The sequence below is a fragment of the Chelonoidis abingdonii genome, chromosome 15 (genome assembly GCF_003597395.2).
Source record: "Chelonoidis abingdonii isolate Lonesome George chromosome 15, CheloAbing_2.0, whole genome shotgun sequence".
Taxonomy (NCBI): Eukaryota; Metazoa; Chordata; order Testudines; family Testudinidae; genus Chelonoidis; species Chelonoidis abingdonii.
In genome coordinates this window covers 44,920,536-44,944,427 of record NC_133783.1, presented here as the reverse complement: position 1 = coordinate 44,944,427, position 23,892 = coordinate 44,920,536, and the positions used below count along the sequence as shown (strand labels likewise).

The 23,892-nt window shown below is 45.5% G+C and overlaps 1 protein-coding gene across 7 annotated transcripts in view; it reads right to left on the bottom strand.

Annotated features, from left to right (window-relative positions):
* CTBP2 (C-terminal binding protein 2) overlaps positions 1-23,892 on the bottom strand; it is a 230,760-nt gene that overhangs the window by 7,098 nt on the left and 199,770 nt on the right. For all 7 annotated transcript variants that reach the window (XM_075072475.1, XM_075072477.1, XM_075072474.1 and 4 more), the window contains 6 exons: positions 22,780-22,934; positions 21,295-21,439; positions 9,810-10,016; positions 3,064-3,278; positions 2,378-2,508; positions 1,226-1,353 (listed from right to left, as the gene is read on the bottom strand). In XM_075072475.1, the coding sequence (XP_074928576.1) occupies positions 1,226-1,353; positions 2,378-2,508; positions 3,064-3,278; positions 9,810-10,016; positions 21,295-21,439; positions 22,780-22,934 (981 nt within the window). The remainder of the gene's footprint in view (positions 1-1,225; positions 1,354-2,377; positions 2,509-3,063; positions 3,279-9,809; positions 10,017-21,294; positions 21,440-22,779; positions 22,935-23,892) is intronic.

Genomic DNA, 23,892 nt, shown 5'->3' with positions numbered 1-23,892 from the left:
CAAGTTAGGGCTTTATCAAGATACAATTGAGCTACTGTTCACTGATTTATACTGTGTTGGCTAGTGTGAAGGAAAAATCACATTCCACAAACAGCGTGGAACGGTTTGGAGAACCCAGCAGTGTTTTTGGAGCCAGAATAGCAGTTCAGCATCGCAGGCTGCTGTGCCTCTATCGTGGAAAAAAGAAAAGCCTGTAACTTGACTTTCTGCTGATTTCAGAGATGCATCTAGGCAACAAGCTTTGGCACCACCTAAGATAAATAACTTCCGTTGCAAGATGATGAGTGAGAGCCAAAGTTTGGCTGTAATGTTATATATACATGTAATGGGCCCAATTCTTGGGTCAAGTTCAGCTGTGCCTGCAGCAAGACCCACAGAGTGAGGTTTTGGGGCTTAGGTGGCTTTATTTTACCCTTGTAGTCCTCCAGTCTAGGGCTACCGGTTCCTCATTCACTCTCCAGTATAACCTCATGGCTGCCCTAGGTTACATGGGTTGGTACGCCACCCACACCAGGTGCTACTGTGGCACAGCCTTCTTTTCTTCAGTGCTGGGTGACTACGATGACTGGGTGGAATACTGCTGGCTAAGGCTCAAGCCCTCCTGGTCTCCTCAATTATGTGTTCATGTTATCTGCTCCAAAGGCACGAGGGAAGTTGGGGGCTGGATCTCTGCCATTTCCTTTTTGCTCTATGATGACTGGGGGGGGTTTAGCTAGGACATATAGCTCTTTATTCTGATTTATCAGAGCTTGGGACATCAAAGGTTATTTTTCAGCAGACCTTGGTTTGTTGCTTTAAAAGTGGCAATGGTTAAAATTAACCTCTATTACACATGGTCTGTGTCAGCCAGGCAGCGACGTGCTGCGCTGTTCACAAAGCTGCACTGTTATACCAATAACACTTGTCAGCCGACAGTGCTTTATAAAGGCAGCGAGGATCATTTCGCACAAGTCACGGAGAGGTTCATGGTTTAGTACCTTCCCCACCGGTAAAATGGGCATAATGATGAATGCCCACTGACTTCGGTAAGAGCTGTGGGTGCTCAAGCAGCACCTGTTTCAGTTGGGCCATATACGAGCTGTCCAACGTAACAGCGACTCTGGCAAAGCCAGGTTTAGAAACCAGGGCTCTTGGTTCCTTGTCCAATCCACTGACTCATGTTGCCGATTACAAAATAAACACAGGCTAACTAGAATGCGTGTAAGATAAAAAGAGAGTTAGATACCTGTGATTGCGCGACGGATTTCAGTAGCAGCAGCCTCTCTCATCTCTAGGGATGCCTGCTCGCTGTACCAAGCAGTGTGCGGAGTACAAATTAAATTAGGAGCATCTTTCAATGGGCCTTGAGCAAAACTATATAAATATGAAAAATCAGGGTGAAAGTTACAAATCATGAAAACCTAATGGCCAGCTTCTTTCACATGGAAGCCACTCTGCTCTAGCCACATGATCTACAGCCACAGCAAATGCAGTGAACATGGAACACCACGGGTTCTCCCTCTGGTCTGAAACTGTTGAGTGGTGTCTGGCACTGGGGGAAGAGGTGCTGAAATGCTGCTTTAGTGCTGGGCTTCAGGGGGCATTTAGGACTTTGCATCAGTGCTGAAAAATTTTAAAATCAGCAGTTGTGATAAAAAGAGCAGGTGGATTTGACAGCCTTTTACAAACCTGCTGGATGATTGATTTTAATACTTCCATCACTAGTATTAATGAGGAGATAAATGACTGGGCATCTCTCTAGCAGCAACACTAATTCATCTGTCTCCAGCAGAGTGTTTCTTCTCCTACACTATGGACTCAAGAAGCAAGTCACTAATGCTGGAGACTTGAAAAGACACAGTCCGGTCATTTGAGCACTTGAGTTTGTAAGTTTGTATAGAGTTATACGTATATAAATAAAGAGAGAGCTTTCTCAAAACCGTCAACAAGAAATATGTCCCCAATTTGCAGTAACAGTTTTCATTTGCATTTATAAACAAATATTCTCTGTAGTGTCTGCACTGGAAATGTAGCAGACTTGTGCTAGTGTTGGAAAGTGAAATCTTCATGTTTATTTTCATTGTCCAGTGGAGCATTCTCTGTAATGAAACAGGACTTTTGACCTGACACGGTCCCTTTTCAACTTTGTTTTTAAACCAAAATTTTAAATTATTAATGGGTTCAAGGCTTCCTTGGATTACTGGTTCTAGAACAATGCCTACGGTATTTTCTCTTTCATAGCACTAGGAATTCTAGGCTCAACATTCACAGGGACCAATTGTGGGAGCTGGTATCAAATGTGAGCCCTAAAATAGCTGTAAAATGAAAAGTGAGTTAACTGCACTATGTATAGGTAGCTTTTAATTTAAAAACAAAACAAAAAAACCCCATTGTTTACCTAAACGGCTCTGATTCATGCACATCAAGCGCTGCTCCTCGTATCCTTCCTTCCTTCAGGGCTTGAGTTAAGGCTTTCTCGTCCACAAGCCCACCGCGTGCTGTGTTTACTAGGAATGCTCCCTGCCTCATCTGATGGAAGCCAGGAGGAAAGAGACTATTCAATATGGTTATTCAATGACTCCTCACTTCTCACTACATGGATTTAAATGCTACAGTAGGTAGCATCCTCTCCTACTGACATCTTCCAAGCCACAAGCACAGTCTGCAGAATCTCAGAACGCTTTATGTGGTAAATACAGGCAGATTTTCCTTGCTGAATAGATTACCTCTGAACACATATGTTTTGCATATTGACTATGCAAGGTTGCACAGTGTACGATTAACCCCAAAAGAAAACCTTCCAAGCTAGCAAGGAGGTTCTTGTGTTCGCTTACTAACAAAGGCTTTTATTTAAAAAGCCTAAGCTCTAGTTTGTAATGTCACACAAAACAGGCTCCCGTTTCTGCCTCAGCAACTGCATGAATGGGCTCTCTTACCTGCTATCACCTGGTACATAATGGGCAAGAGACAGATGTAACTACTCAAAAGTAAAATCATCACTGGTATCATCACTATTATAGTGTTCTGGGTTTTCAGCACGAACCATAAAATGATCTTCTTTCTTTTATAGAAAAGGTAAATTACCTGCTTAATCGTAAAGTCATTGATAAGGTGGTGATTATGTTCATTAAGGTTACAGTGCAACGATACACAGTCACTCTGATAGAGCAGGTCCTGGAGTGTGTAGACTCGCTGGACGCCCAGAGACCTTTCTATCCCATCCTGCAGGTATGGGTCGTAAAATATCACACTGAATCCAAATGCCTTGGCTCGAACTGCAACTGCCTGCGCAGTGCGACCTATGTATCAAGAAAAAGAAGAGAAGATGTTGAGAGTCACATGGCTTGAGCGATGTGACGCTGCAGCACTGAATCTATACAACCATGTTCAGTAGGCAACAGATCCATTTACTGCCACTATTTGCTCCCATGTATTTTCTCCTCATGCCACAGCAAATTCATTTGGTCTGCACTGATTCTGCATGCTTGCGTTTACTTATTATCCACATCCGTCTGTCAGGAGGTGCTGAGGTGCTGGGGCTTTTGGAAGAAAGAATGACATGAGCATTGGCTAGAGCCAGGCAGGTGGTACAGATGTTTCCCTGCACCACTTCTCTAATACACCTTCACACCCACTTATTTGGCTCTTAGGACTCTTCCAGGAGGTGATCTGTGGCCTGCTGCTGCTCCCATTGGCTGTTAGGCCCCAATCTTCAAATTATTTAGGTGCCTATGGGCCTAGATTCGTATCATACTCCTGTCCTGTACTTAGGGCATGTGGCTGACATGAGAGGTACAGAGGGGAAAGCCAGAGTAATGAAAAGCATTTCTCCTTAAAGAGGCATGGTCCGTTCTGAGGATGTGAGCCGGGGCCAGGACTATTGATCTCAGTGGAAGACATGTAGCCAGGAACTTCAAAGTCCAGCTCTGAAACTTGAGACAGGCCGGTGAAGTCCAATGCCACAGAAGGAATCAGATTCTGCACCTCTAATAAGTGCCAAAGAGTCCTGGGGCACCTTATAGACTAATAGACATATTGGAGCATGAGTTTTTGTGGGTGAGTACCCACTTTGTCAGATGCATTCACCCACGAATGCTTATGCTCCAATATGTCTGTTAGTCCATAAGGTGCCACAGAACTCTCTGTTGCTTTTTACAGATCCAGACTAACACAGCTACCCCTCTGATACTTTGCACCTCTAATGTGTACAGATTCATTAACCAAGGGCGGTAAAGTGCTTTGAGCAGGAAAAAGGCTAAATATTATCACTAATCCCCTGCACTGCCCATTCTCCCTCCCCATCACTCACTGGCACATTTATGCCAAACTGCCATCTGCAGCAACCTCAGCCCCCAACCTGGTGATTACATCACTTCAATTCATTCAGGCTTTGGCTTAAGGAAGAGCAAAAAAAAGTAACCAAATGTGTCATTTGACGCTCCTCTGCGCCAGTAACACAAACCACTTGCCTTTGAGGCCCCCCCCTCCCTGCTGCAGCCGTGACATCTGTAAGCCTCTTTCCCTCTCAGGATCAACTGTCTAGCTGTTGACTTATCTGAAGGGCAAACATTAACCATACAGCACAGCGTGCAGAGGGCTAGGCCTAGAATGCGCCTTTACAATATAAGCAGCAATAGTGGTCAAAGGACTGTCCATTAAGCATTTGCCATGTTATTTAAAAGGCTGTCGTTTGAGTAAACGTAACTATCTGCACTCCTGCAGCACTCGGCTCTGAGGTCAGAATTTGATGCTACAACCCCACCAGGGTAGGGCCACATTCCATGTGCTCGCTGAGCAGGCCAGGCTGTGAGGAGCCGTATTAAGAAATGAACTCCTTTACGAGGTGCTTTTGTTCAAGAAGACAATGCCAATAAAATAAAAATTAAAAAAAAATAAAAATAAAGGCCTAGTTATAAGAGCAACTTGTTTGCTGTAGGCTTTTTCTTCCATACTCTTGCTGAATGGCTATTTAATTAGGCATGACTAAGACAACTGTCATGGTTTTGAAGCAAAGGTTTAGTAAGGCTATTCTGATAAAGAGGGACAGCTGCAGTGCAATCAGCAGGTCATTAGCCACAATGTCGTTCCTATTCAATGTCATTGCCTGGACTCGGCTACCCAAGTCCTACATCAGTACATGCCCCTTCATTCCTCATTCGTCTGTCTGGCAATGTAAAGAAAGCCAAATAACCAGGCACTGGCCATTCATGTTGAAGTACTCATTAGAATCAGGCTCTGCGAGTCCTGTGCCTTGACTGTCTGAAAAGCTGCCCTTACCTGCGTACTTCATACAAAGCAGCCCCTGTCTACAGCCCAGGCCCATTCCTCAACACAGCAAAGCATGATCACTGTCATTTTACTGCCCCCGTTTGGCTGCTGCTAGGTGATTCTGAGGGGCTCTAGATGAAGGAGCTGGAATTCCAAGGAGCGAGTGTGTGCTGGAGCCTTTCTCCTCCCTCCAGCAGCAAGTGCTAGGCTTGGGTCTGTGGTTACAGGAGCAGACCCTGAGTGTGTTATGATGCAAGGAAAATGCAAGAATTTTCCAGACCAAGTCCAGCCATTCAGAGCCTCTGTTTTCACGCAGCCCATGACAGGGGCCAGTGCCTCATTTCTGAATATTTTATTTTCCCATCGAACTGCTTCTGAACACAGGGAGCCAAATTCACCTCTCATGTAGCACCACCGAAGTCACTGGAGTTACGGCAGGAATGCAATTGGCTCATTGTCCGAAATACCAGTGATAATGGGGCTAGCCTGGCTCAGTGCCCTGGGTGTGGATTACTACTGCTGGGGGATGTACAATACAAATTGCATGCTTACACTGGTTCTAGAACACCAGAACGGCTATTCTGGCTCAGACCAATGGTCCAGCTAGCCCAGTAGCCAACAGCGGCCAGGGTCAGATTCTTTAGAAAGAATAAACAGAACAGAGCAATTATCGAGTGATTTACCCCCAGCATCCAATCCCAGCTTCTGGCAGTTAGAAGCTTAGGATACCGGGGCATGGGGTTGCCTCCCTGATCACCATTAATAGACCTACCTTCCACTAACTCATCTAATTCTTTTTTTAACCCAGCTATAGTTTTTGGCCTTCACAACATCCCCAGCAACGCGTTCCTCAGGTCCTGTGCTGGGGTCCCCTGTCTACAGGTGGTCACCTCAGAAGTGTGCATCATATGCTCACAGCAACCTCATGGTGGATTTTCTAATGACAGTTTCAAATGCTTAACCATGGCCTTGTTTTAAAATGTTTCAGTTCCAGGTGTGTTCCCACAAAGATGCATGTTAACAAGTAATCACTGCCAAGCTATGACCAGTAGCTTTCCCCTTTCTTCCCTGTCCACATTCCACCTTTTGTCTGTTTAAACTGTTTTATTTCCTTTGGGTCAGAGCCTGGACGGGGTTTGTTTTTCTCCAGAGCTGGCAGCTTCCACACAGCCTGAGTTGAGCTGTAGCTTCCTCTTGGCAACATGTGGCAAGCCATCAGGTAAAGAGGTACAAGCTTTCTGGCCATACATATTTAGCTGCTATGTCCCCCATCCGCAACACTGGCAACATGGCTATTTTTAGATAGGATTCTTTTCAGTTTCACTGATGCTATTTCCTTGAACTATTTTGGGTTCAATGAATTAGCATTTTCCTTGGAAAATTTCCTTCCAGCTCTTCTCCTGAATCAAGAGGACACACTTCCTGTCACAGAAATACAGGAAGGGAGAGCCAGCCTTAGGGAAAATGGCAGCCTGTGCAAACTTGTATTTTGGTGCCCTTTCTTTGATTTTGAGAACAGCAGCATGGGGTGCAGGGCGCAAAGACCAGCCTCTAGCTCCGGAACCTGGCTGGGCTACACAAGGAAGAATTTCTGAGCTGGGCAACCCCCTGACCATATACATCCTGATTACCTAGTGGCAGGAGAGTGGTTGCATAGCCACCCCCCACCCTGTGGGAAAGGGGGATCCAGGGGCTGTGCCTTCCTGAGAGGCTGGAAGCTGCAGGTGGCATTGCATACCCCCTGCTTGGCTGGCCAGGGGCTCCAGCCCTAGGCTCGCCCACACTCACCCCTGCTCTGGCAGTCCAGGGCCACCAGCTTGTGGCATTTGGGACAGTGCACCCCATAGCCACGGCACCCTGGGCGGGACCCCATCCGTAAGGCCAGCCCTGTGGGAGGGTAATCATCCCTGGCTCCTGGCGACACACCAGTGCTCAAAGCCATGCACTGGAGCTCAGTCGTCAGCATCAGTTTATACAACAACAATAACTGGTGGCCCCAGTGTGCTAGCTGCTGGGCTGTGAAATAGCTAGCACTCTATACAGAGGACAGAAAAGGGACTGGAAGAGTGGGAAAGGGAGGAGAAGTGACTTGCCCAGTGTTACACAGCAGGTCAATGGCAGAGCCAGGAATAGACTCCAGAGCGCCTGATGCCCAGGCCAGTGCCCTAGCCACTAGGCCATGCTGCCTTAAAGGGAAGGAGACCCACAAGTCACGTGTCACTTCCACAATTCACCCTTCAGCATCTGAGAATAAAGAGGGACCCACTCAGGCAAAGGGAGAGCAGTGCACAGAGGCAGTAGGAGCTGGGACGGAGAGGGAATCATTCTCTGCAGTGAAAGAAGATGGAAAACTACTTCATTAGGGCCTGGTGTTAGCTTCGTAAAAGCTTTTAACCAGTACTCTTCTATTTCGTTAATGAGGGATTTTTCAATACAATAAAAGGACAGGCAGGGTCTGAGCACCGGGCTAGGCGCCAGGCCTCCTGAGCTGGAATCCTGGCAGTGTGACCTGGACAACTTACTCATTCTTTTTCCTTCACTCTCCCCAGTTATTAGAATGCACAATGCCGACCTACCTGCGTCTCAGGGGTACTGGCAGGATTCATTAGTGACGGGCAGTGACGAGGAGCAGCATCACACAAAGGTTAGATATGGTTAGAATATGTCTTCTGACTGTCACCCTTGTACTCTAACCACTGGCCATTGCTTCCACGCTGACATTTAATGTGTGGCCTCATGCCCAATGTGCAGCGAGACACTCATGACATACACCAGCAAAGTCTTGTTGCACACCAGCCGTTAACACAGAGCCCTCAAACGTCAATAGTCTGAGACACTGGCTGGCTGGGAGTCTCAAGCTTACAGGGCTCATGCTGCGGGGCTGAAACCAGCAATGTAGATGTTCGATCCTGGACAGGAGCCAGTGCTCTGAGGCTGCCCCCACCCCATGCTGGGTTTCAGAACCTGGGCTCCAGTCCAAATGTCTACACTGCTATTTTTAGCCCCTCAGCACAAGCCCCATGAGCCTGTCAGTTGACCCAGGCTCTAAGACTCATTGCTGCGGGGGTTTTGTGGGTTTTTTGGTTTAGCTGTACCCACAGGTACATTCTAGCCAGGTCACTCACTACATCTTCAGCCTATCACGTTCGCCACAAGTGATAACAGATGAGCACAATGCCAGTTATCTGTGCTACCTTCGCTCCACTGCAAGTCAGATTCTGGCTTGGCTTTATGCAGCCATGCGGAAGGCATCCGGGGGAGTGAGACTTCCCTCTCTTCTGCAGCATCCTGGAATTTCCCTTATGCACTGGTGGACAGGGATTGGGATCTGCTCCCAAAATGAGCTGGCCAGCATGGCAGAGTCAGAGCAACTGGGTCATCAGCGGCAGCAACTCTAGCTCTAAAAGCATGAGCCGCTACTGCCTGGACTAAAAGACTCAGCTCTCCGCCAAGGCTGTAGCAGGCTCAGCAACTTCTGGCCCAGCCACCACCAGAGGGGAAGAGAGTGCCACACTAAGTGATTGTGGGTTACTCTGGGGAGGGGAATTGTAATCTTCTCTGAGGAGCGAGCAGGGAGCCCAGAAGGAGCTAGTTCTTTAAGACACAGCTCCTGCCTGCAGTGACTCCTGGGGGCAGGACACATTCACACACAGGCTGGTTCATGTAACGAATACATGGATTGGCCTCGTGCATGGCCAAGGCACTGCCTGTGGAGAAAATCATTGCTAGCAAGAGGATACAGAAATTGTTGCAAAGGTTCACGGTCACACTCCAGAGCTGCACTCTGGAGATGAGAGTGTGTTGGAAGATACAGCGTGAAACAAGGCTACCAGTGTGTGTGCAGTACCCTTTAGGAAAACTCCCACGGGGTAAAGGGAGAGTGCAGGAGAGGCTCACGAAAGCACTGAAGAGATGGGGCTCACCAAAGTCCCTACAGCCTCGGAAATCTGCTTCCTCTTCGCAGAGAAAGCTGGGTTCACAATTCTGAACAGGAAAAGAACAGGCTCCTTTACCGGAAAATCAGGGCACATGGTTTCTGTTCCCACGTAGCTATAGCAGCTTAGAAACACTGTTAAATCGGTGGAACCCCTAGCGTGGCTGCAGTAGTATCACCACAAAACTGCTTACATCAGTAGTGCACAGTTCAGTAAATGCAGCAAAATAAGCTATGCTGATATACAAGATCTAAGTCAGGGATGGGGAACTTTAAGGTAGTGGAGGGCCAGAAAATCCATTCCAACCCTTTGAGAGGGGTCCTGAGGGAGGGGGGCTGGGAAATGAGCCTGCCTCGCATTTCTGCCGCACTACTGGCTCCTCTGCCACGGAGCTGGGCCTGGCTTCACCACAGTATCACGTCACAGCCACCCTGCCCACTTCCTGGCTCTGATACCATCAGATTGCCTGCCCCAAGCTGGACACCAGGGGTCCAAATAAAATGATCTATTTAGTGGGATGCAGCCCCCAGGCAACGAGTTGCCCATCCCTGATCTAAGTCTTGAGAGTCGTACTCCTCCAAGATGGCTCTGCTTTGGATATTTTGTCTCCCAAAGTTGCCAACATACCAAATCCAATGAGGCCAAGAGTTTCTCCTCTGATCCGAGCTGCTCCCGAGGCCACCTCCCTTATCTGTTCCACACTCTGCACCCGGGTCCCTTCCCTCAGTGCTTGATACAGCCAAGTGTTCCGCCTGTAGAGGTTTAGGACATGGCATATGGTGGAATCTGCAGTCTCTTCCACAGCTGCTGATGGGATATTGCAGACAGCAATCCCTGGAGAAGGGGAAAAAAATCCAACAAAATCACAATCTTAGAGCAGCGCGATCTAGTCATTGAAACACCAGCAAATCTCCAGGCTTCTCACTAATGAAACTGTCCAAGAAACTGATCTGAACCATTTCTATGTTCTTTGATACCATCAGCGGACCATTTGCCAGCCCAGCATGTAGGTGGACCTGCTCAAAATCACATGACAGTGAAAGGAATTTTGTGGCAAACTCCCAGTATCACCTTGAAATTGTACTACTATATGCTGCTTCACAAAGCACCAAACTCACAGCTGCAGCCTGCTGACTACGTAAGAAATAACATACATAAGAACATATGCTTGGCATACTGGATCAGGCAAGCAGGCCTTCTAGCTAGGTATCCAAACACTGTACTTCCAAAGGTACATTTTTCCCCCACAGGTTTTAAGCTAAAAACTCAAGACACCTTTTAAAGCTAAGATTCCATTTATTTTAAGCAATCCTAACTGCCAACAATGAATCCTATTTTGATACTTATAAAACAGTATTCTTCCCTCAATGAACCACTTAGAAGTTCTTTTTAAATGTAATACCAGCAGTACAGTTATAATAGGAATGTTACTGATCTGTTTTCTTTACTTTAGCTGCATATAATGTTAGTGTATTAATTTTCTGCAGTGAAGGGGCGAAGTAGTTCCAAAACATGCGAGTCCCAGCCAGACCCATTGTTCCTTCACAAAGGCTGGTTTTATAAGCTGCAATGAGACTCCTTTCACCACTGAAATGTCAGTCTGCTGCATTTCTATGCAGAGCAAGCGTCCCAACACACACACACACACACACACACTGGTGGGACCTCACCACCGGGCCACAGCAGGGCAGCGATATTGGAAAAATGCAGCTGGTAGTTCTTGGGGACAAAAAACAACCTTTTTGATCCTATTCCGTCCTTAATCGGGGCTGTTATGACATTGTTGCACAGTGATGTGTGGGAAGAAGGGGTTCCTTGGAAGCTTCTGGTTTAAATTCCACCATCAGATAGAGGGAAGATCTGGAGTGATTTCTGTCTGATGGGACTCACCCCATCTCTGGAGCCCTGCCAGGGTTACTTATCCTTCTGGCTCTTACAAACATGTCTGTAGAAAAGTCTGCATTGGGGATGCACCAAGGGTCAGATTTTTTTTTTTTTTTAAATTCCCAGGGCAGCCTGCCCTTGCCCTACCAACAGGCCGTCACACTATTTCCCATTGTACTTGCTGAGCACTCTTAGAAACAGGAAAACAGTATAAACATGTGCTAAGCTGCCCTGAAAACCAGGCTCTTACTGCACATGTGTTTTCTATGGAGCCTTTTCTCTCTCCTTGGTGATAAATAACATGCAATGTTTAAATGGTAAAACAGAGATTTCCCAGCCCTTCACTCTCCCTCTCTGCAATAAGTCTGGCCTGGGAACACAGGATCACCCCAGGCTAAGGGAGAACATTTTTGCATGACTCCCTCTTTTTTTGCCTATGTGAGAGTCAATAACCATTTTGGGCAACAGTTTTAAAAGTGCCCAACTGGTTTAGGAGCTTATATCTCATTGAAAGTCACTGCAGTTTAGGGGCCTAAAACTCCAAGGCCAAGATCCTCAAAGGTATTTCCGCAACTAACTCTCAATGAATCTACCTTTGAGGATTTGGCACTTTCAGGAGTTTTACCCACCGTCATGACTACATTCCTTTTAATCCTTTCCTTGGAAAGAGCAGTCATAAGGTTTGGAGCCCCATCTTGTGGTAAAGGGTCTGAATCCCAGTCCTATTCAGGCAAACTCATATGAAAATCCCTACAGTCCAGATCCTTAAAGGTTCTTAGGCGACTAAGTCCACATTCAGGCATTACTGATATTCTCAAAGCTGACACCTAACCCTGGAGGCACCTCCAAATGCTGGTCAGCATTTGCAAAGCCATCTAAATGGTGGTGCTGCCCCACAGCTAATGAGTAGCTTAGAGGCCTTGCTCAAGCTGACACCCTGTAGGCCCCTAAGCCAGAGTCTCAAATTGGGCAGGGGAAGGGGAAAGCCTATCTCACCAGCAGGGCCCAGTCCTGTAGGCGTGCTCAGAGCATGCTCAGACAACGTCTATGTACCAGACCTGTCTCACCACAACAGGAGGACTGGATGCAGGTCTCCGATCGATGGGGGCAGCACAGCTCCTATATAAAATACAGCCAGGAGAGCATGAGCAAAAGAGAGAAAGATGGTTTCAGCTGCCAGGACATGGGCTACCTAAGCAGCTGACCTGTCTTTGGTGCCTCACTTCAAGAGAGGGTTTGCAGCTGAGATTGCCATATGGAGGGAGGCACCCAGCAGCCAGCCACACCAGGTCAGCCGCTCGGGTGCCTAAGCTCTTCTCCTTGCCCCAAGTCCTTCTCGGGATTTCACTCCCAGCTAGCTTAGGCGGCTCCCTTGCCAATTCCTTCCTTAGGTGTCTAGCTCTCCCTATGCACTGTATGGGGAGCCTAGCACAAGGCTGATCATTCCACCTGGCAGCAAGCCGCCTAGGGTTAAGCACTGCTATGTTGAGCAGGGCAACGTCTATGTACCATACCTTTAAGGATTTGCGCATCAGTCCTTACCTTGTGAGAAGAAGCTATGGGCTATTTGTGCATGTAGGCAGTGCACTGCCAGTCTGCCAGACAGGGACAGATCTAAGAAATGAGGCCGAGTGGACAAATTAACTGAGAGGAAGGGCAATATTAAAGCCTGGTGCAGCACTCAAAGCTTGTCTTCACTGCACAGTGAACCCACGTTATAACAAGTGTTGTGTTGTCCTAACTCGAGTCCCATCCACACACACAACCCCTGAGCTCCAGAGCTGTGGTGCTTTTAACTCACGCTGGCTGGTCCATCTAGGGGACAGGACAACAGCTCATCAGCTACTAACACAACCACTCTGTGCTGCTAACATAATGGCTGGTTGTTGCTTGCGTGTTATTTCACTCTCCCTCGAGGTAGGCTAACTAGAGAGGCTACTCCAGTTAACTCAGCAGTTAGGATACAGCCTCAGTGGGGCAACCTGTAGCAACTGAAGTGACAGGGGGGATTGAGGACACAGCTGTAATGGCAAGAGAGGCAGATGGACAGGGAAGTTCCTCCTCTTCCTGTACAAGGGATGGGCAGGCTCTCACCTCCCACTAAACCTTCCTTCTCCCATCACTTGACAGTCTCAAGTAGCCTGATGCAGAATGGTAGCTAGCCCGCTCCTCCTGGCTACGGATGTAGGAGGAGCAGCAGCAGCAGCCCTGAGTGGGTTCTGGTGCAGTCTGCAGCCCTGTCAGCCTGGAGCAGGTGAGGTTGAGGCGCAGGGCTTGCAGAGTTCTCACAGTGCTAGAACTCCTTTGTTAAGGCAACAGGTGCAGGCCTAGATCAGCTGATTAGGACACTGCTGAATAAGCCAGCTCAGCAAGACCTGCAGTTGTGCGCTCAGTCCTGCTCTCAAGGGCCTGGGTGCTCCAAGGACTAGTCGAGCAGGTGGGGAATTCTGCATTCAATTACGGTAAATATACACAGGAACAAGCAATTGGTATGGCACCCCGTGCAGACATGTTATTTTACTCTGCCCCCATACTTTCAACAGGCTGCATTATTTTTGTTTAAAATGTATCACAGAATTTTCTGGGGGAGAGGGGGCTGAGAACGTCCCAACCAGTGGCTCCTACCTTGTGCCTGGCTCAGCTACTAGTCCCTGCAAGGAGTGACTTGGGCTAGGTCAGACCCACCCCCAACTGCAGGAAGCTCCACATCTCCCTCCCGCCCACCGGCTCCCTGCCCCCATTGCCTCTCAGCTGAGGGAAAGGGGTCACTGTACAGGGAGCTGCTCCCCCATCCACCAAATTCCTGTGCATCAGGATACCTCCCAGTTCCCTACCCTGCTGAGCCTCACCCCCTGCATCCAAAGCCCCCCACACCTGGACTCCCTCTGCCAAGACTCACCCCTTACAAGACCCCCACACTTTAACCCCCACCCCGATGAGCCCCATTCCTCTCTGCACGTGGACTACCCACCAGTCCCCCACACGCTGATTCCAACCTCACTGAGCCCCAACCAGCTGCACCCAGATGCCCTGCTGAGCCTCCTACATCCAGACCCCCTTCCGGCTATACCTATCCCCCGAAGCTCCCTGTAGAACCCCAACTACCTTCACTTGCATTCCCCTGCAGAGTCACACTGCCCCTGCACTTGGAATCCCCCAACAAGCTCCCTGCCACACTTGGACTCCCCACTTCGCTGCCCACACCCAGAATCTTCTCATCCCACACCTGGATCCACCCACACTAACCCCTCTACACTTGGGTCCTACCAGCCTGAGCCAGCCTGCCCTCACCTGGTGCAGAGGAGCAGGGCCCTGGAGTGTTTCTGAGGCAGGCCTGGCCCCTGCACTGTCAGCCTCCACATTTATCTACTGACAAAATTTGCAGAATTTTTGGCATAGATTTCCCTCGGGAGTAAATGTTTGTACTGCAAATCTTGTAATATTGGCCAACGTAAAGGTCCAATCCAAGTTCATTGAAGTCAATGAGAGTCCTTCCCTCAACTTCAGTGAGTTCTGGATCAGGCCCTAAAGCATTTATATGTCTCTCGCTCTCAGTGGATGTGTAACTCTAATTAATGCTGAGAGGTGTTACACCCACTGTATAATGTGCATGTTGATGGGGAGATGGAGATGAGGCAGGGTAGGGTAAGGCCCCACAGGGTATAATATGAAGTTAAAGTCTTCAAATGTAAATAATTGTACAGTTTTTGTTTATTTTTAAAAGAAAACATCAAGGAGCTACGCAAACTATAGTGAAACTGTGAGCAACATGTCAACCGTCCACAGCCAAATGAACATATTTTTGTAGATAAACATGTCAGCCAAGTGTCTAATTCAAAATGATTGTTCCAAAGAGCACGTGTTTTCTTTCATTTTACTAAGATGTTGAAGGGATGAATTATGTTAACACCAGCCTATCAACACACCTGAAAGAGCTGTGTTCCTCTGGCAAGGCACAAATATCAGTTTGATTTTATATGCTAATGGTATTCATTAGTGGTAAAACAATTCACGTTGCTGCTTGCAACAGCTCACTAACATTTCTGTAACACACAAATATGGCCAATATATATTATGACTCTTTAACCTAGTTAAGAATGCAACATTATTGTGATGGCGAGCATCACCAAGAGGCTGCCACACATAATCTTCTGGTTTCTTTTCTTTTTCCGGGTGTGGGGGGGGATAAGAACAAGTTCTGACTCTTAGGAAGACACGATGCACTGTTGCTAGTCTGGGGTTTTGCAAGGCTGTGTGCAGAGGCACCTTCAGGAGAGGAGAGGGAGCTGTGCGACACGCAGCAGAGTTTGCTCTCTGTCTTGGGCTCTGATTGGAGTCAGTACTTGAGGCACAGCAGCTCCCTGGGAACTAGACATTGTTCTTGGGCTGAGATTCCTGGAAGATGGGACTACTCTGCATGCTGTTTGACCACACTTGTTCCAGGAATGATGTCTGAGTGTAAATCAAATAAATCACTCATAGAATATACCCAGACAATACTCCACTGACTTCTCTATCCACGCTGATGTGATAGTGGCCAGAAAGACCATCTTAAGGGTAAGGTTTTATTTACATACATACACAAGACCTGGGGCAAGGGTGGTTAGTAATCTGACAACAGGTCTATGAGTAAAAGGAGGACAATGTTAAGACAATATGCAAGAGCCAGGTCTCCATCAGAAGGGTAAGTGTGCAGATGTCCCTTGAGGCATCTGGATACTGTTGGGTACAACTGTACTGACATGACACAACAATACTGCTGCAACATGAACTCTGAGAGAACGAAGACTCAATCCAGAATGTTTCCAGTGCAACACATAATTGAGTATCTTTGGGACTGGAGCTTCAACTGGTCCCAGAGCATGCTGGATAGGCTATATGGAGACCTGTTTCCATATGGAGGAGTAGGTCTTCCTGGCAGATGGCTTCCTGCTTTGTATGAGGCTATCCTGGACCTCTTGATAACAGTCTCTGTCAGTAGTGCTCAAGGAGCCAACATCCAAGCCATCATTGTGGGCCTAGCTGCAATATCTGATTGTGGTTCTGAGATATCATGTCCGGGAAGATTGCTAGAGGGATGCAGGGCTGAATGGACATGTTCAAGAGGTCTGGCAGCCCAAATAGCCTGTCTAATAGGCAGCTATTAGCATCAGCATGGACGTCTTCCCTCTCATTTTCGATATCACCCTGGAGATCAGGGGAACAGAGGGAAAAGACATATAGGAAACCTGGAGACCAGGCTCAGATGCCCTCTAGAGCAGAAGTTCAGGCACTTAGTGTTGTCCTCAGTGGCATACCCTGTAGGTGAAAGATCAGCTCTGTAATGGACACCTGCAGAGGCCACTCGAGGTTGGTTATTGTGGGCCTGCTCAAAAAGTCTGCCAGGTTGTTGCTAATTCCTAGAAAATGAAGAACCAATGGGATTATCCCATGGTGATGACGTCAGGTCTAATGGCTTCCTAGCAGAGAGGAGATGACCCAACACTTCCACACTTGTTGATGTAGTGCATCTGCACCGAAAGGTCCCAGAGAACAGATAGGAATGCCATGCAGGCTGACTGGATATCCCTGAACTCCAGGACATTCAGATCATCCTGGGACTTGGTCAAGAAAAGAACACGCTTTCATATGTTCTCTAGGTTCAGCCATTAAGTGGGCTCTTGTAGAACCTGGATGGGAAATGACTCTCTTATTCATGTGATGCTTGGATGGAGATCACAGTTGTAAGAGCCACAGATGAAGTCTTGCAAGCAGCATCCACTATATGCACAATGACAGGTGACCCAACAGCCCTAGACGTGTACACACCATTGCTGCCAGGTTTGACTGGAAGTCCCTTGTCATTGACTGAACAGACAGGAACTTGTCCCCCTAGCAGGTGAGCTCTCACCAGCTGAGAGTTGATCATGGCTCCTATGAACTCTATTCTCTGTGATGCTGTTACAGACTCTTATTCATAGTTCACAAGGAGTCCTAATTGGAGAACAGGTACAGGATTCCAGAGCTGCTGCAGTTTCCTGCTTGGACCGTGCTCCTGATCAGCCTGTCACCTAGGCATGGACAGATGTGGAGTCCCTTTCTCCTTTGGTGTGCTGCCCCCACCCTCTGACATTTGTGAATATTTTTGGTGTTGTGGAGAGAACGAAGGGCAGTACTCTGTATTGTTACCTGGTGGGTCCCACTGTGAATCTATGGCTCTTCCTGCAAGTCAAGAACTATAAGCCAATTTTGAGCTTGGAGAGATGGAACGATGCAGGCAACAGTTATTCTGAATCTGAGGCCAGTACCTGTAATTGTTGAATCTTCTCAGGTCTAGGATAGGATGAAAACCCCTTTCTTCTTTGCAATAAGGGAACAAAAACTGTGCTATCAAGATCTAAATAGTATATTAACGGGAGGAATTTTAGCACAGACATTAGAGACTTTAAATTGTAGTATTTGCCCACTGCCTGTTTACTCAGTTGTAGCAGCAGCAGCAGGTGAATGCAGGGCAGAAGTAAAGTGCATGCACAGCACTTTTAACAACCCTTCATTAAGGATAACGCAGTTAGACGTGTCTCGCTGTTACTTGCATTCAGTGTGTGCATGACTGATTTCAGAAAAGTGTCACCACCCCATCTAGTGTGGATGTTGCTGAAGAAGACCATTTAAAAAAATTTCAAAGGTGAAATTTTAATTCATCACAGTCCAATCAGTTATGGCCAGGGGCTTGAGAGCCATTTTTATAGAATAAATTTCTGACATTAAGAGATAAACAAAAAAAGACGAAATGTAGGGAAAATGTCTCCATAAAAATGCCCTGTGCCTTTGTGACACAGGGCCAGAAAGGGTTACACAACTAGCAGGATAATGGATCGAGATTCAACCTGTAGAGACATATTAATAGATAATGATTTGTGGGTTCTGTGTGTTTACATATATATTGTTAGAGGCTGACAATGTAACCAAACGGTTCCTGTCCATCACTGTAGTCTGTTAATTCAAAGATCAAAAGGAGATATTAACATCTAGATGAACTGAATGTAGTAATATCACTGTCTTCATTGCTGTTTGAAGTATGTAGTAAAGTACCTGGAAATGGCAAGAGATGAGCAGTTGCCTTATTCTTAATCCATGTAGCTTGTTACCAATGATGCTCAGGAAATAGGAGGTTACTTCAAAGTCACTGTTCTTCACCTAAGGAATGCCTACTGTCAAGAGGCTATCGGATAGCTTGCTTTAGAACTATAAAAAAGCTCTCTTGGGCCCTGATCCTGTTATCTCAGATCAGCTTAAGCTACATCAGGGGAAGTTTGAGTTGCAAGACTAAAGTCCCCAGCTCCAGTTTGGGTCACCCTAATGTTGGCCATTGGATTGTGACCTACGGAACTAATTCTGAAAGAACTTTTGCAACTCTAAAGTTCATCTCTACTATGGAACTGATCTAAGAATTTTATTCAAGTCTGTATGTAACCTATACTCACTCTCTCTTCTTTTTTAATAAATCTTATTTTAGTTAATATAATTGGCTGTAAGTGTGTATTTGGGTAAGATCTGCAATACTCTTTATCCTGGTGGGTAATGTGTCTGATCCCTTGGGATTGGTAGAACTTTTTATATGATGAACAAGATTTTCAGTAATCCTCATCTTATTTGACTTGGCTGTCTGGGTGAGAGCTCAAGGCTGGGCTGCTTTAAGGGAACTGTGTTTCTGGGTATCCACTAAGGTTCTGTAGAAGTTGGTTTGTTGCTGGCTTGGCGGATCAAAATATTAGAATAACCACCAGTTTTGGGGATTGTCTGTCCCATTCTTTGCAATTTGCCGTAATTGAGCAATCTCAGTGTGCTCCGCCTTGGGATCTGGTCAGTTTATAATTACATAACACAAATAATTAGGCCATTAGGTATGTGATGAAGACTATCTTGGTTTGCAAAATCAATGCCATCCTGGACAATTCTAATTAAAATCTAACAGGAATATTGTGAAGGCAAGAATGACATTTATAGCTATGATCATCTACTTTGGATTATACTCCTTCCTCAAAAACTTCTTGATATGGAGTACATGATTAGCCCGTGGTTTCAAGGGTTGGCATGATTGTTAATATTTCTACACAAGTGGATCTAGAGTGATTTCTTCTTCAGAGCATAGGACATCATGAAAACATCTATACTTGACTCTGAAGTTTCAGAAGTTAACTACACAAGATCTACAAACTGCAGAGGAACTATCATGTATCTGTTTAATCACAGATATCTATCCCTGTCACAACAGTAGACGCTGGCAAGGAGACGTTAGCAGCTGTAGCTTTGGTTTATAACTAATAGCAATGAATAATAAATGGTTTGACCGTTACAGAAGCACTTTTCCTTAGGGATTTTTGCTCTGTTCCAATCTGTCAGAACTGCTGCACATCTGTTATGCAAAAGTATACAAAGTTTTGCGTCAAAGCACTGCCTAGTTTCATGGGTGAATGCTGCCTTTGCTTTCATATGGGTACAGTGCATCTCTATGGGGACATGAAAAAGTAAAGTAAATTTCTCAGTAGATCTGTGAGAACATTTTTAAATGTCATTTTCCTGTTCCCATAAAGAAAAGAAGCTTTTGTTAATGTCAGAAAAAGAACTGATATGAAAAACCTGTGATCAGATAGTAAAAAGAGAATTGTTATCCACATCCAGGCAATAGACAGGAACAAGTGGAGGAGAAAAAAATGTTTTTTCAAATATATAGCCACTGATATCATTTTAAAAATCCCAGAAACTGCTACAAAGCAGGTGAGAGATTGCAGGGATTGCAGCCATCCTAAAGTAAAACAAAAGCAACTCCGTCACAACAGGGCTCTTTCTATTAGCCTGCACAACCCTGTTGTTATTATTAATTTCTGCTTCTCATAATCATCAGGAAGAGCAAAGAGGCTGTGGAGAGACAGCTCTGAACCTTCTGTAGCACAGGGTGTTCACATGGAATGCTGTTAGGTAACACAGGGATTCTGTTTCAATTCCACAATTTAAAATGAATTAACAATTTGGTGCAAAGGTTGAATTTCATTGCTATTACAGTAATTATTCCAAGTAGGAGATAGCTGAGTAGGAGGGAGTATGCATTAAATGAGCCTGAATGTCTGAAATCAGAATTGAACCACTAGTGTTCAGATGGTGTATACTGCATGACTTGTCACTATGGTTAGCCACCTGTCATGTATCAGCTATACAGAGTTAAAGATCTCTTCTTAGTTTTTTTAAAAATTCCCTTCTAGATAGTGGTGCCAATTAAACTTTCAGCTAGATTTGTAGAAAGAAATTACATCTTCCACTTCAGTCCCCATCATTTGGGCACTCAATTTGCAATGTTTAAAAGGAAGGATTATGCAGCAGTGTTTGTAAGAGTAAGAGTTACAAATGCAGAAAATCTGTCACACTAAGAAGACACTGCTCCTCTAGTTGAAAAATACTTCACTACGCTAGGATTTGCTTTTTAGGAATGACTATTTGAAACTATTTTACCTGAATTATCTATGGGTCTAAATGTCTGTTTTTCTTATTTTCCTTTGAGAAAATCTTTAATACAAGCAATCTTGAGCTACGCTGTCCTGGTACTTCTTGATGGATTGCATTCTTTGGACTGAATTATCAAAAGGGGTCTCAAAACGGCTACTAGAATTGTAGATGCAATTTAGCTCACCCAGTTATTTGTAAGTGCAAATCCCCAGAGTTCCACAAGCAATCTGCATTCGCATGCAACTTGGGCAGACCCATAACTATTCAACTGGTGTGCAAATGCAACGAGTTATTGTGATTGCAAAAGAAGTGCCTGCCACTGTAGATGGTAGTTTCTATTTGATTATGCAGATACAAATTAAACATGATGGAGAAATAAATACTAAGAAGAATAAGAAAAACACCCCACAGAACTAATAAAAGCAATCTAAAACAAACATCAATCTCATTTTTTTGTGCTGTGGGTGAATATATATATTTCTAACTGGGGCAAGTTTTAAAAAGCAGTTTCTAAAATTGCAATTGTCCACGCTTTTATGTATTCCACAGTCATGTTCTTTTGCATGCAACATCTTAACACACACAAAACTGCACCCACAATTTTAGGGGCTGAGCCTAAACCCACTTGAAAATTTGGTCTGACATGCCACGCTGATCAAATGAAGGTAAGAAACAATGTCACCTTTGTTGATTTAAAGAGAAAACAAACAAATGGCAGAGGGGCCACTGGCACAGAATGGACACATACCGAGCTCCCCTGCAGCTTTGATATCGATGTTGTCATAGCCGCTGCCTATTCGAACGATGACCCTTAAGGCCTTGAACTTCTCTAGATCTTCTCGGGTGAGGGTGATAGTGTGGTACATCATTGCCCCAACAGCTTCATTTAATACCTGAAAGAGAACAAAAAGACATCAGAAAATCCTAGTCATTTAGGTGGGGAAAAACTGGGAACAACTGTTACAGTAGTGTACAATGGAACCAATAGGTCTGACCCTGCTGAGCTTGTGGTGCTGTACACCCTTGACTACGGCAGGAGTTAACAGGAGTTGAGGGCACATTCTAAGGTAAGGTCCAGTATTTGTGAGATGCTTCATTCTTAGAGGGGACGCTGCACTAGAGCTCTATATGCAATTAATGCCATATTGACTTTGAAGAGATCTTATATACTGGAACAAGCTTAGGGAAAAGCCCAGTTATACAATAAAAAATGTAACCGGTGAGCATTTCTATGTACTCCCTTTGGTATTATACAAGTATTTATTATGCTAGAGGGTCACACACTGTTACTTCTGTAGGCTGAGCTCACTGCACACATCAGAAGGTCTTTGCATCCCTTCTTTCTCCCCCATAAGCTCCTCGTGTGCCACTCTCCCTACCCCTCTATTTCAGGGGCTCCCTGCAACTCCCTCACCCCTCAGTCAGAGCTCTGTGAGTCCCCAGTTCTCCCATTCTGGGGTCCCCTAATTCTCCCATACTGAGATCACTGATTTCCTCCCATGCCAGAGGCTCTGTGTGTGTCCTCCTTCTCCCCTCACCCTTAGTTTTTTTTCTTTCTGTCTAGGGAGGTAAATCATTCAGGGTGTCAACATTTTAAACTCTATTGGGAGGATGGGCCAAGCTGAGATGGGGGATGCTGTTAGATTGCAAGGTGTTAATGGCTGCCAATAACCAGTTCTTTGATATGGAGATAATTATAGATTTGGTTGAAGCTGATGTGTGTGCTAACCAGATTCCAGGAGCTCCATGGGTCCCCCATTTCCCTCTTCCAGCTGACTGATTTTCTCCAAAATCAACAGAGTTCTGCCCACTGACACCTAGAATTTTCCCTGAAATTTTGGAATTGATTGGGTGCAACATTCAAAAGTTTACATCCAAACAGACAGTCCAATGCCACTGAGTTGAACGTAGGACCTCACACTGAATTGTTGAGAGCTGTCTGAAAAACTTCTAAATTAGAAATGTTTAGGGCATTTTTTAAATCAAAATTTTGACGCAAAAAACGCCAAACAAAAACCAAAACAACCCTCCCCCCTGAAATGTCCATGAAAATTACATCCCGATTTCCAGCCAGTTCTACTGAGTATTAAGCCACAAATATTTTTAGAAGTATGGTCAGTTCATCACACCAAAATGCAACACCCAAACAGGAAAATAAATATGCTGTTAAAAAGGACAAGCATCTTTTCCCCCTTCAAAAACATCTCAATGAAGTTACAGAAGTTAAATTTACCTTCTCGTGAATCTCCTGAGTTGATTGTGCATCACAGAATGCAACAGTAGCCAAGTCTTTCAAAATTGGCATCTCCACTGTACAGTCCCTTCCATCTAACAAAGCGACCAAAGGACGAGGATGCATAGGGCCATTCATTATTTGTGGGCGAATACCTGCAATCAAAAGGAGTTTGACTGTTAGATCAGTAGGACTTAAAACACTTCTCAGTCTATAGCTGCTCCTATTTAGGTATTAGCTGAACGTGGTTTCAGTGTCAAGTGGGAAGTGGCTGCATACAACACAAGTTTACTGTATTTGAAGCTTTAGGGAGTAGTTTGGATGGAGGAGCAGGACGCTGGGAGATTCAGCATAGGTATCAGTCGACTATCGATACATTCTCTATTAGGGAAATACATCCGTGCCCTGCCTAGAGCGTAGGCTCTGATCTACCATGCATTTTCCAACTCCAACTACTATTACGATAGGTCTCCTGACTTTGATCTCACACTTCTTTTTTTTTTTTACTGGTGCCACTCCCATTAACTCCAGTGCAGTTACTTCTGATCAACACAGGTGTAAGTGAAAGCAGAATATGGCCCTAGAATTAGGTTTTGCTAGGATATCCTTATATTTCAAGTACTATATACATCAACAAACAAGGCAGACTCCCCAGTTTTGTTTTCTTGAGTGTATGCAAACTAATTTGTTCAACACCGAAATCCCAATCCCACTGAAGCCCTGCCTTCAATGGGGTCAGAATTTCACTCTATATGTTTGTATAGGCCTTTAAAATTGTGGTTTCTGAGGAAAGACTCTAGCATTCCTACTACCTCAGAAAATAGACTCTGGGCAACAATCATTCCATAAACAAACAGGTGTTTGCCCCAAAAGGAAAAGGAAGGGAAGAGCCAACCAAGAGAAATAGATCAAACAGGCCTTTAATAGAAATAGAACAGGAACCTCTTTTGTTGTACAAATGTGTATCACTAGGGTTGAATGGGGGACATGCCCTACACACACATCTTGGTTCACGAAATCAGTAGCAATATTATAAGTCAGAGTAACTGTTGCTCTTCAGTCTCTGCACTACACACTGCAAACTGGTGTTTGGAGCAGGTGAGAGGAATCTAT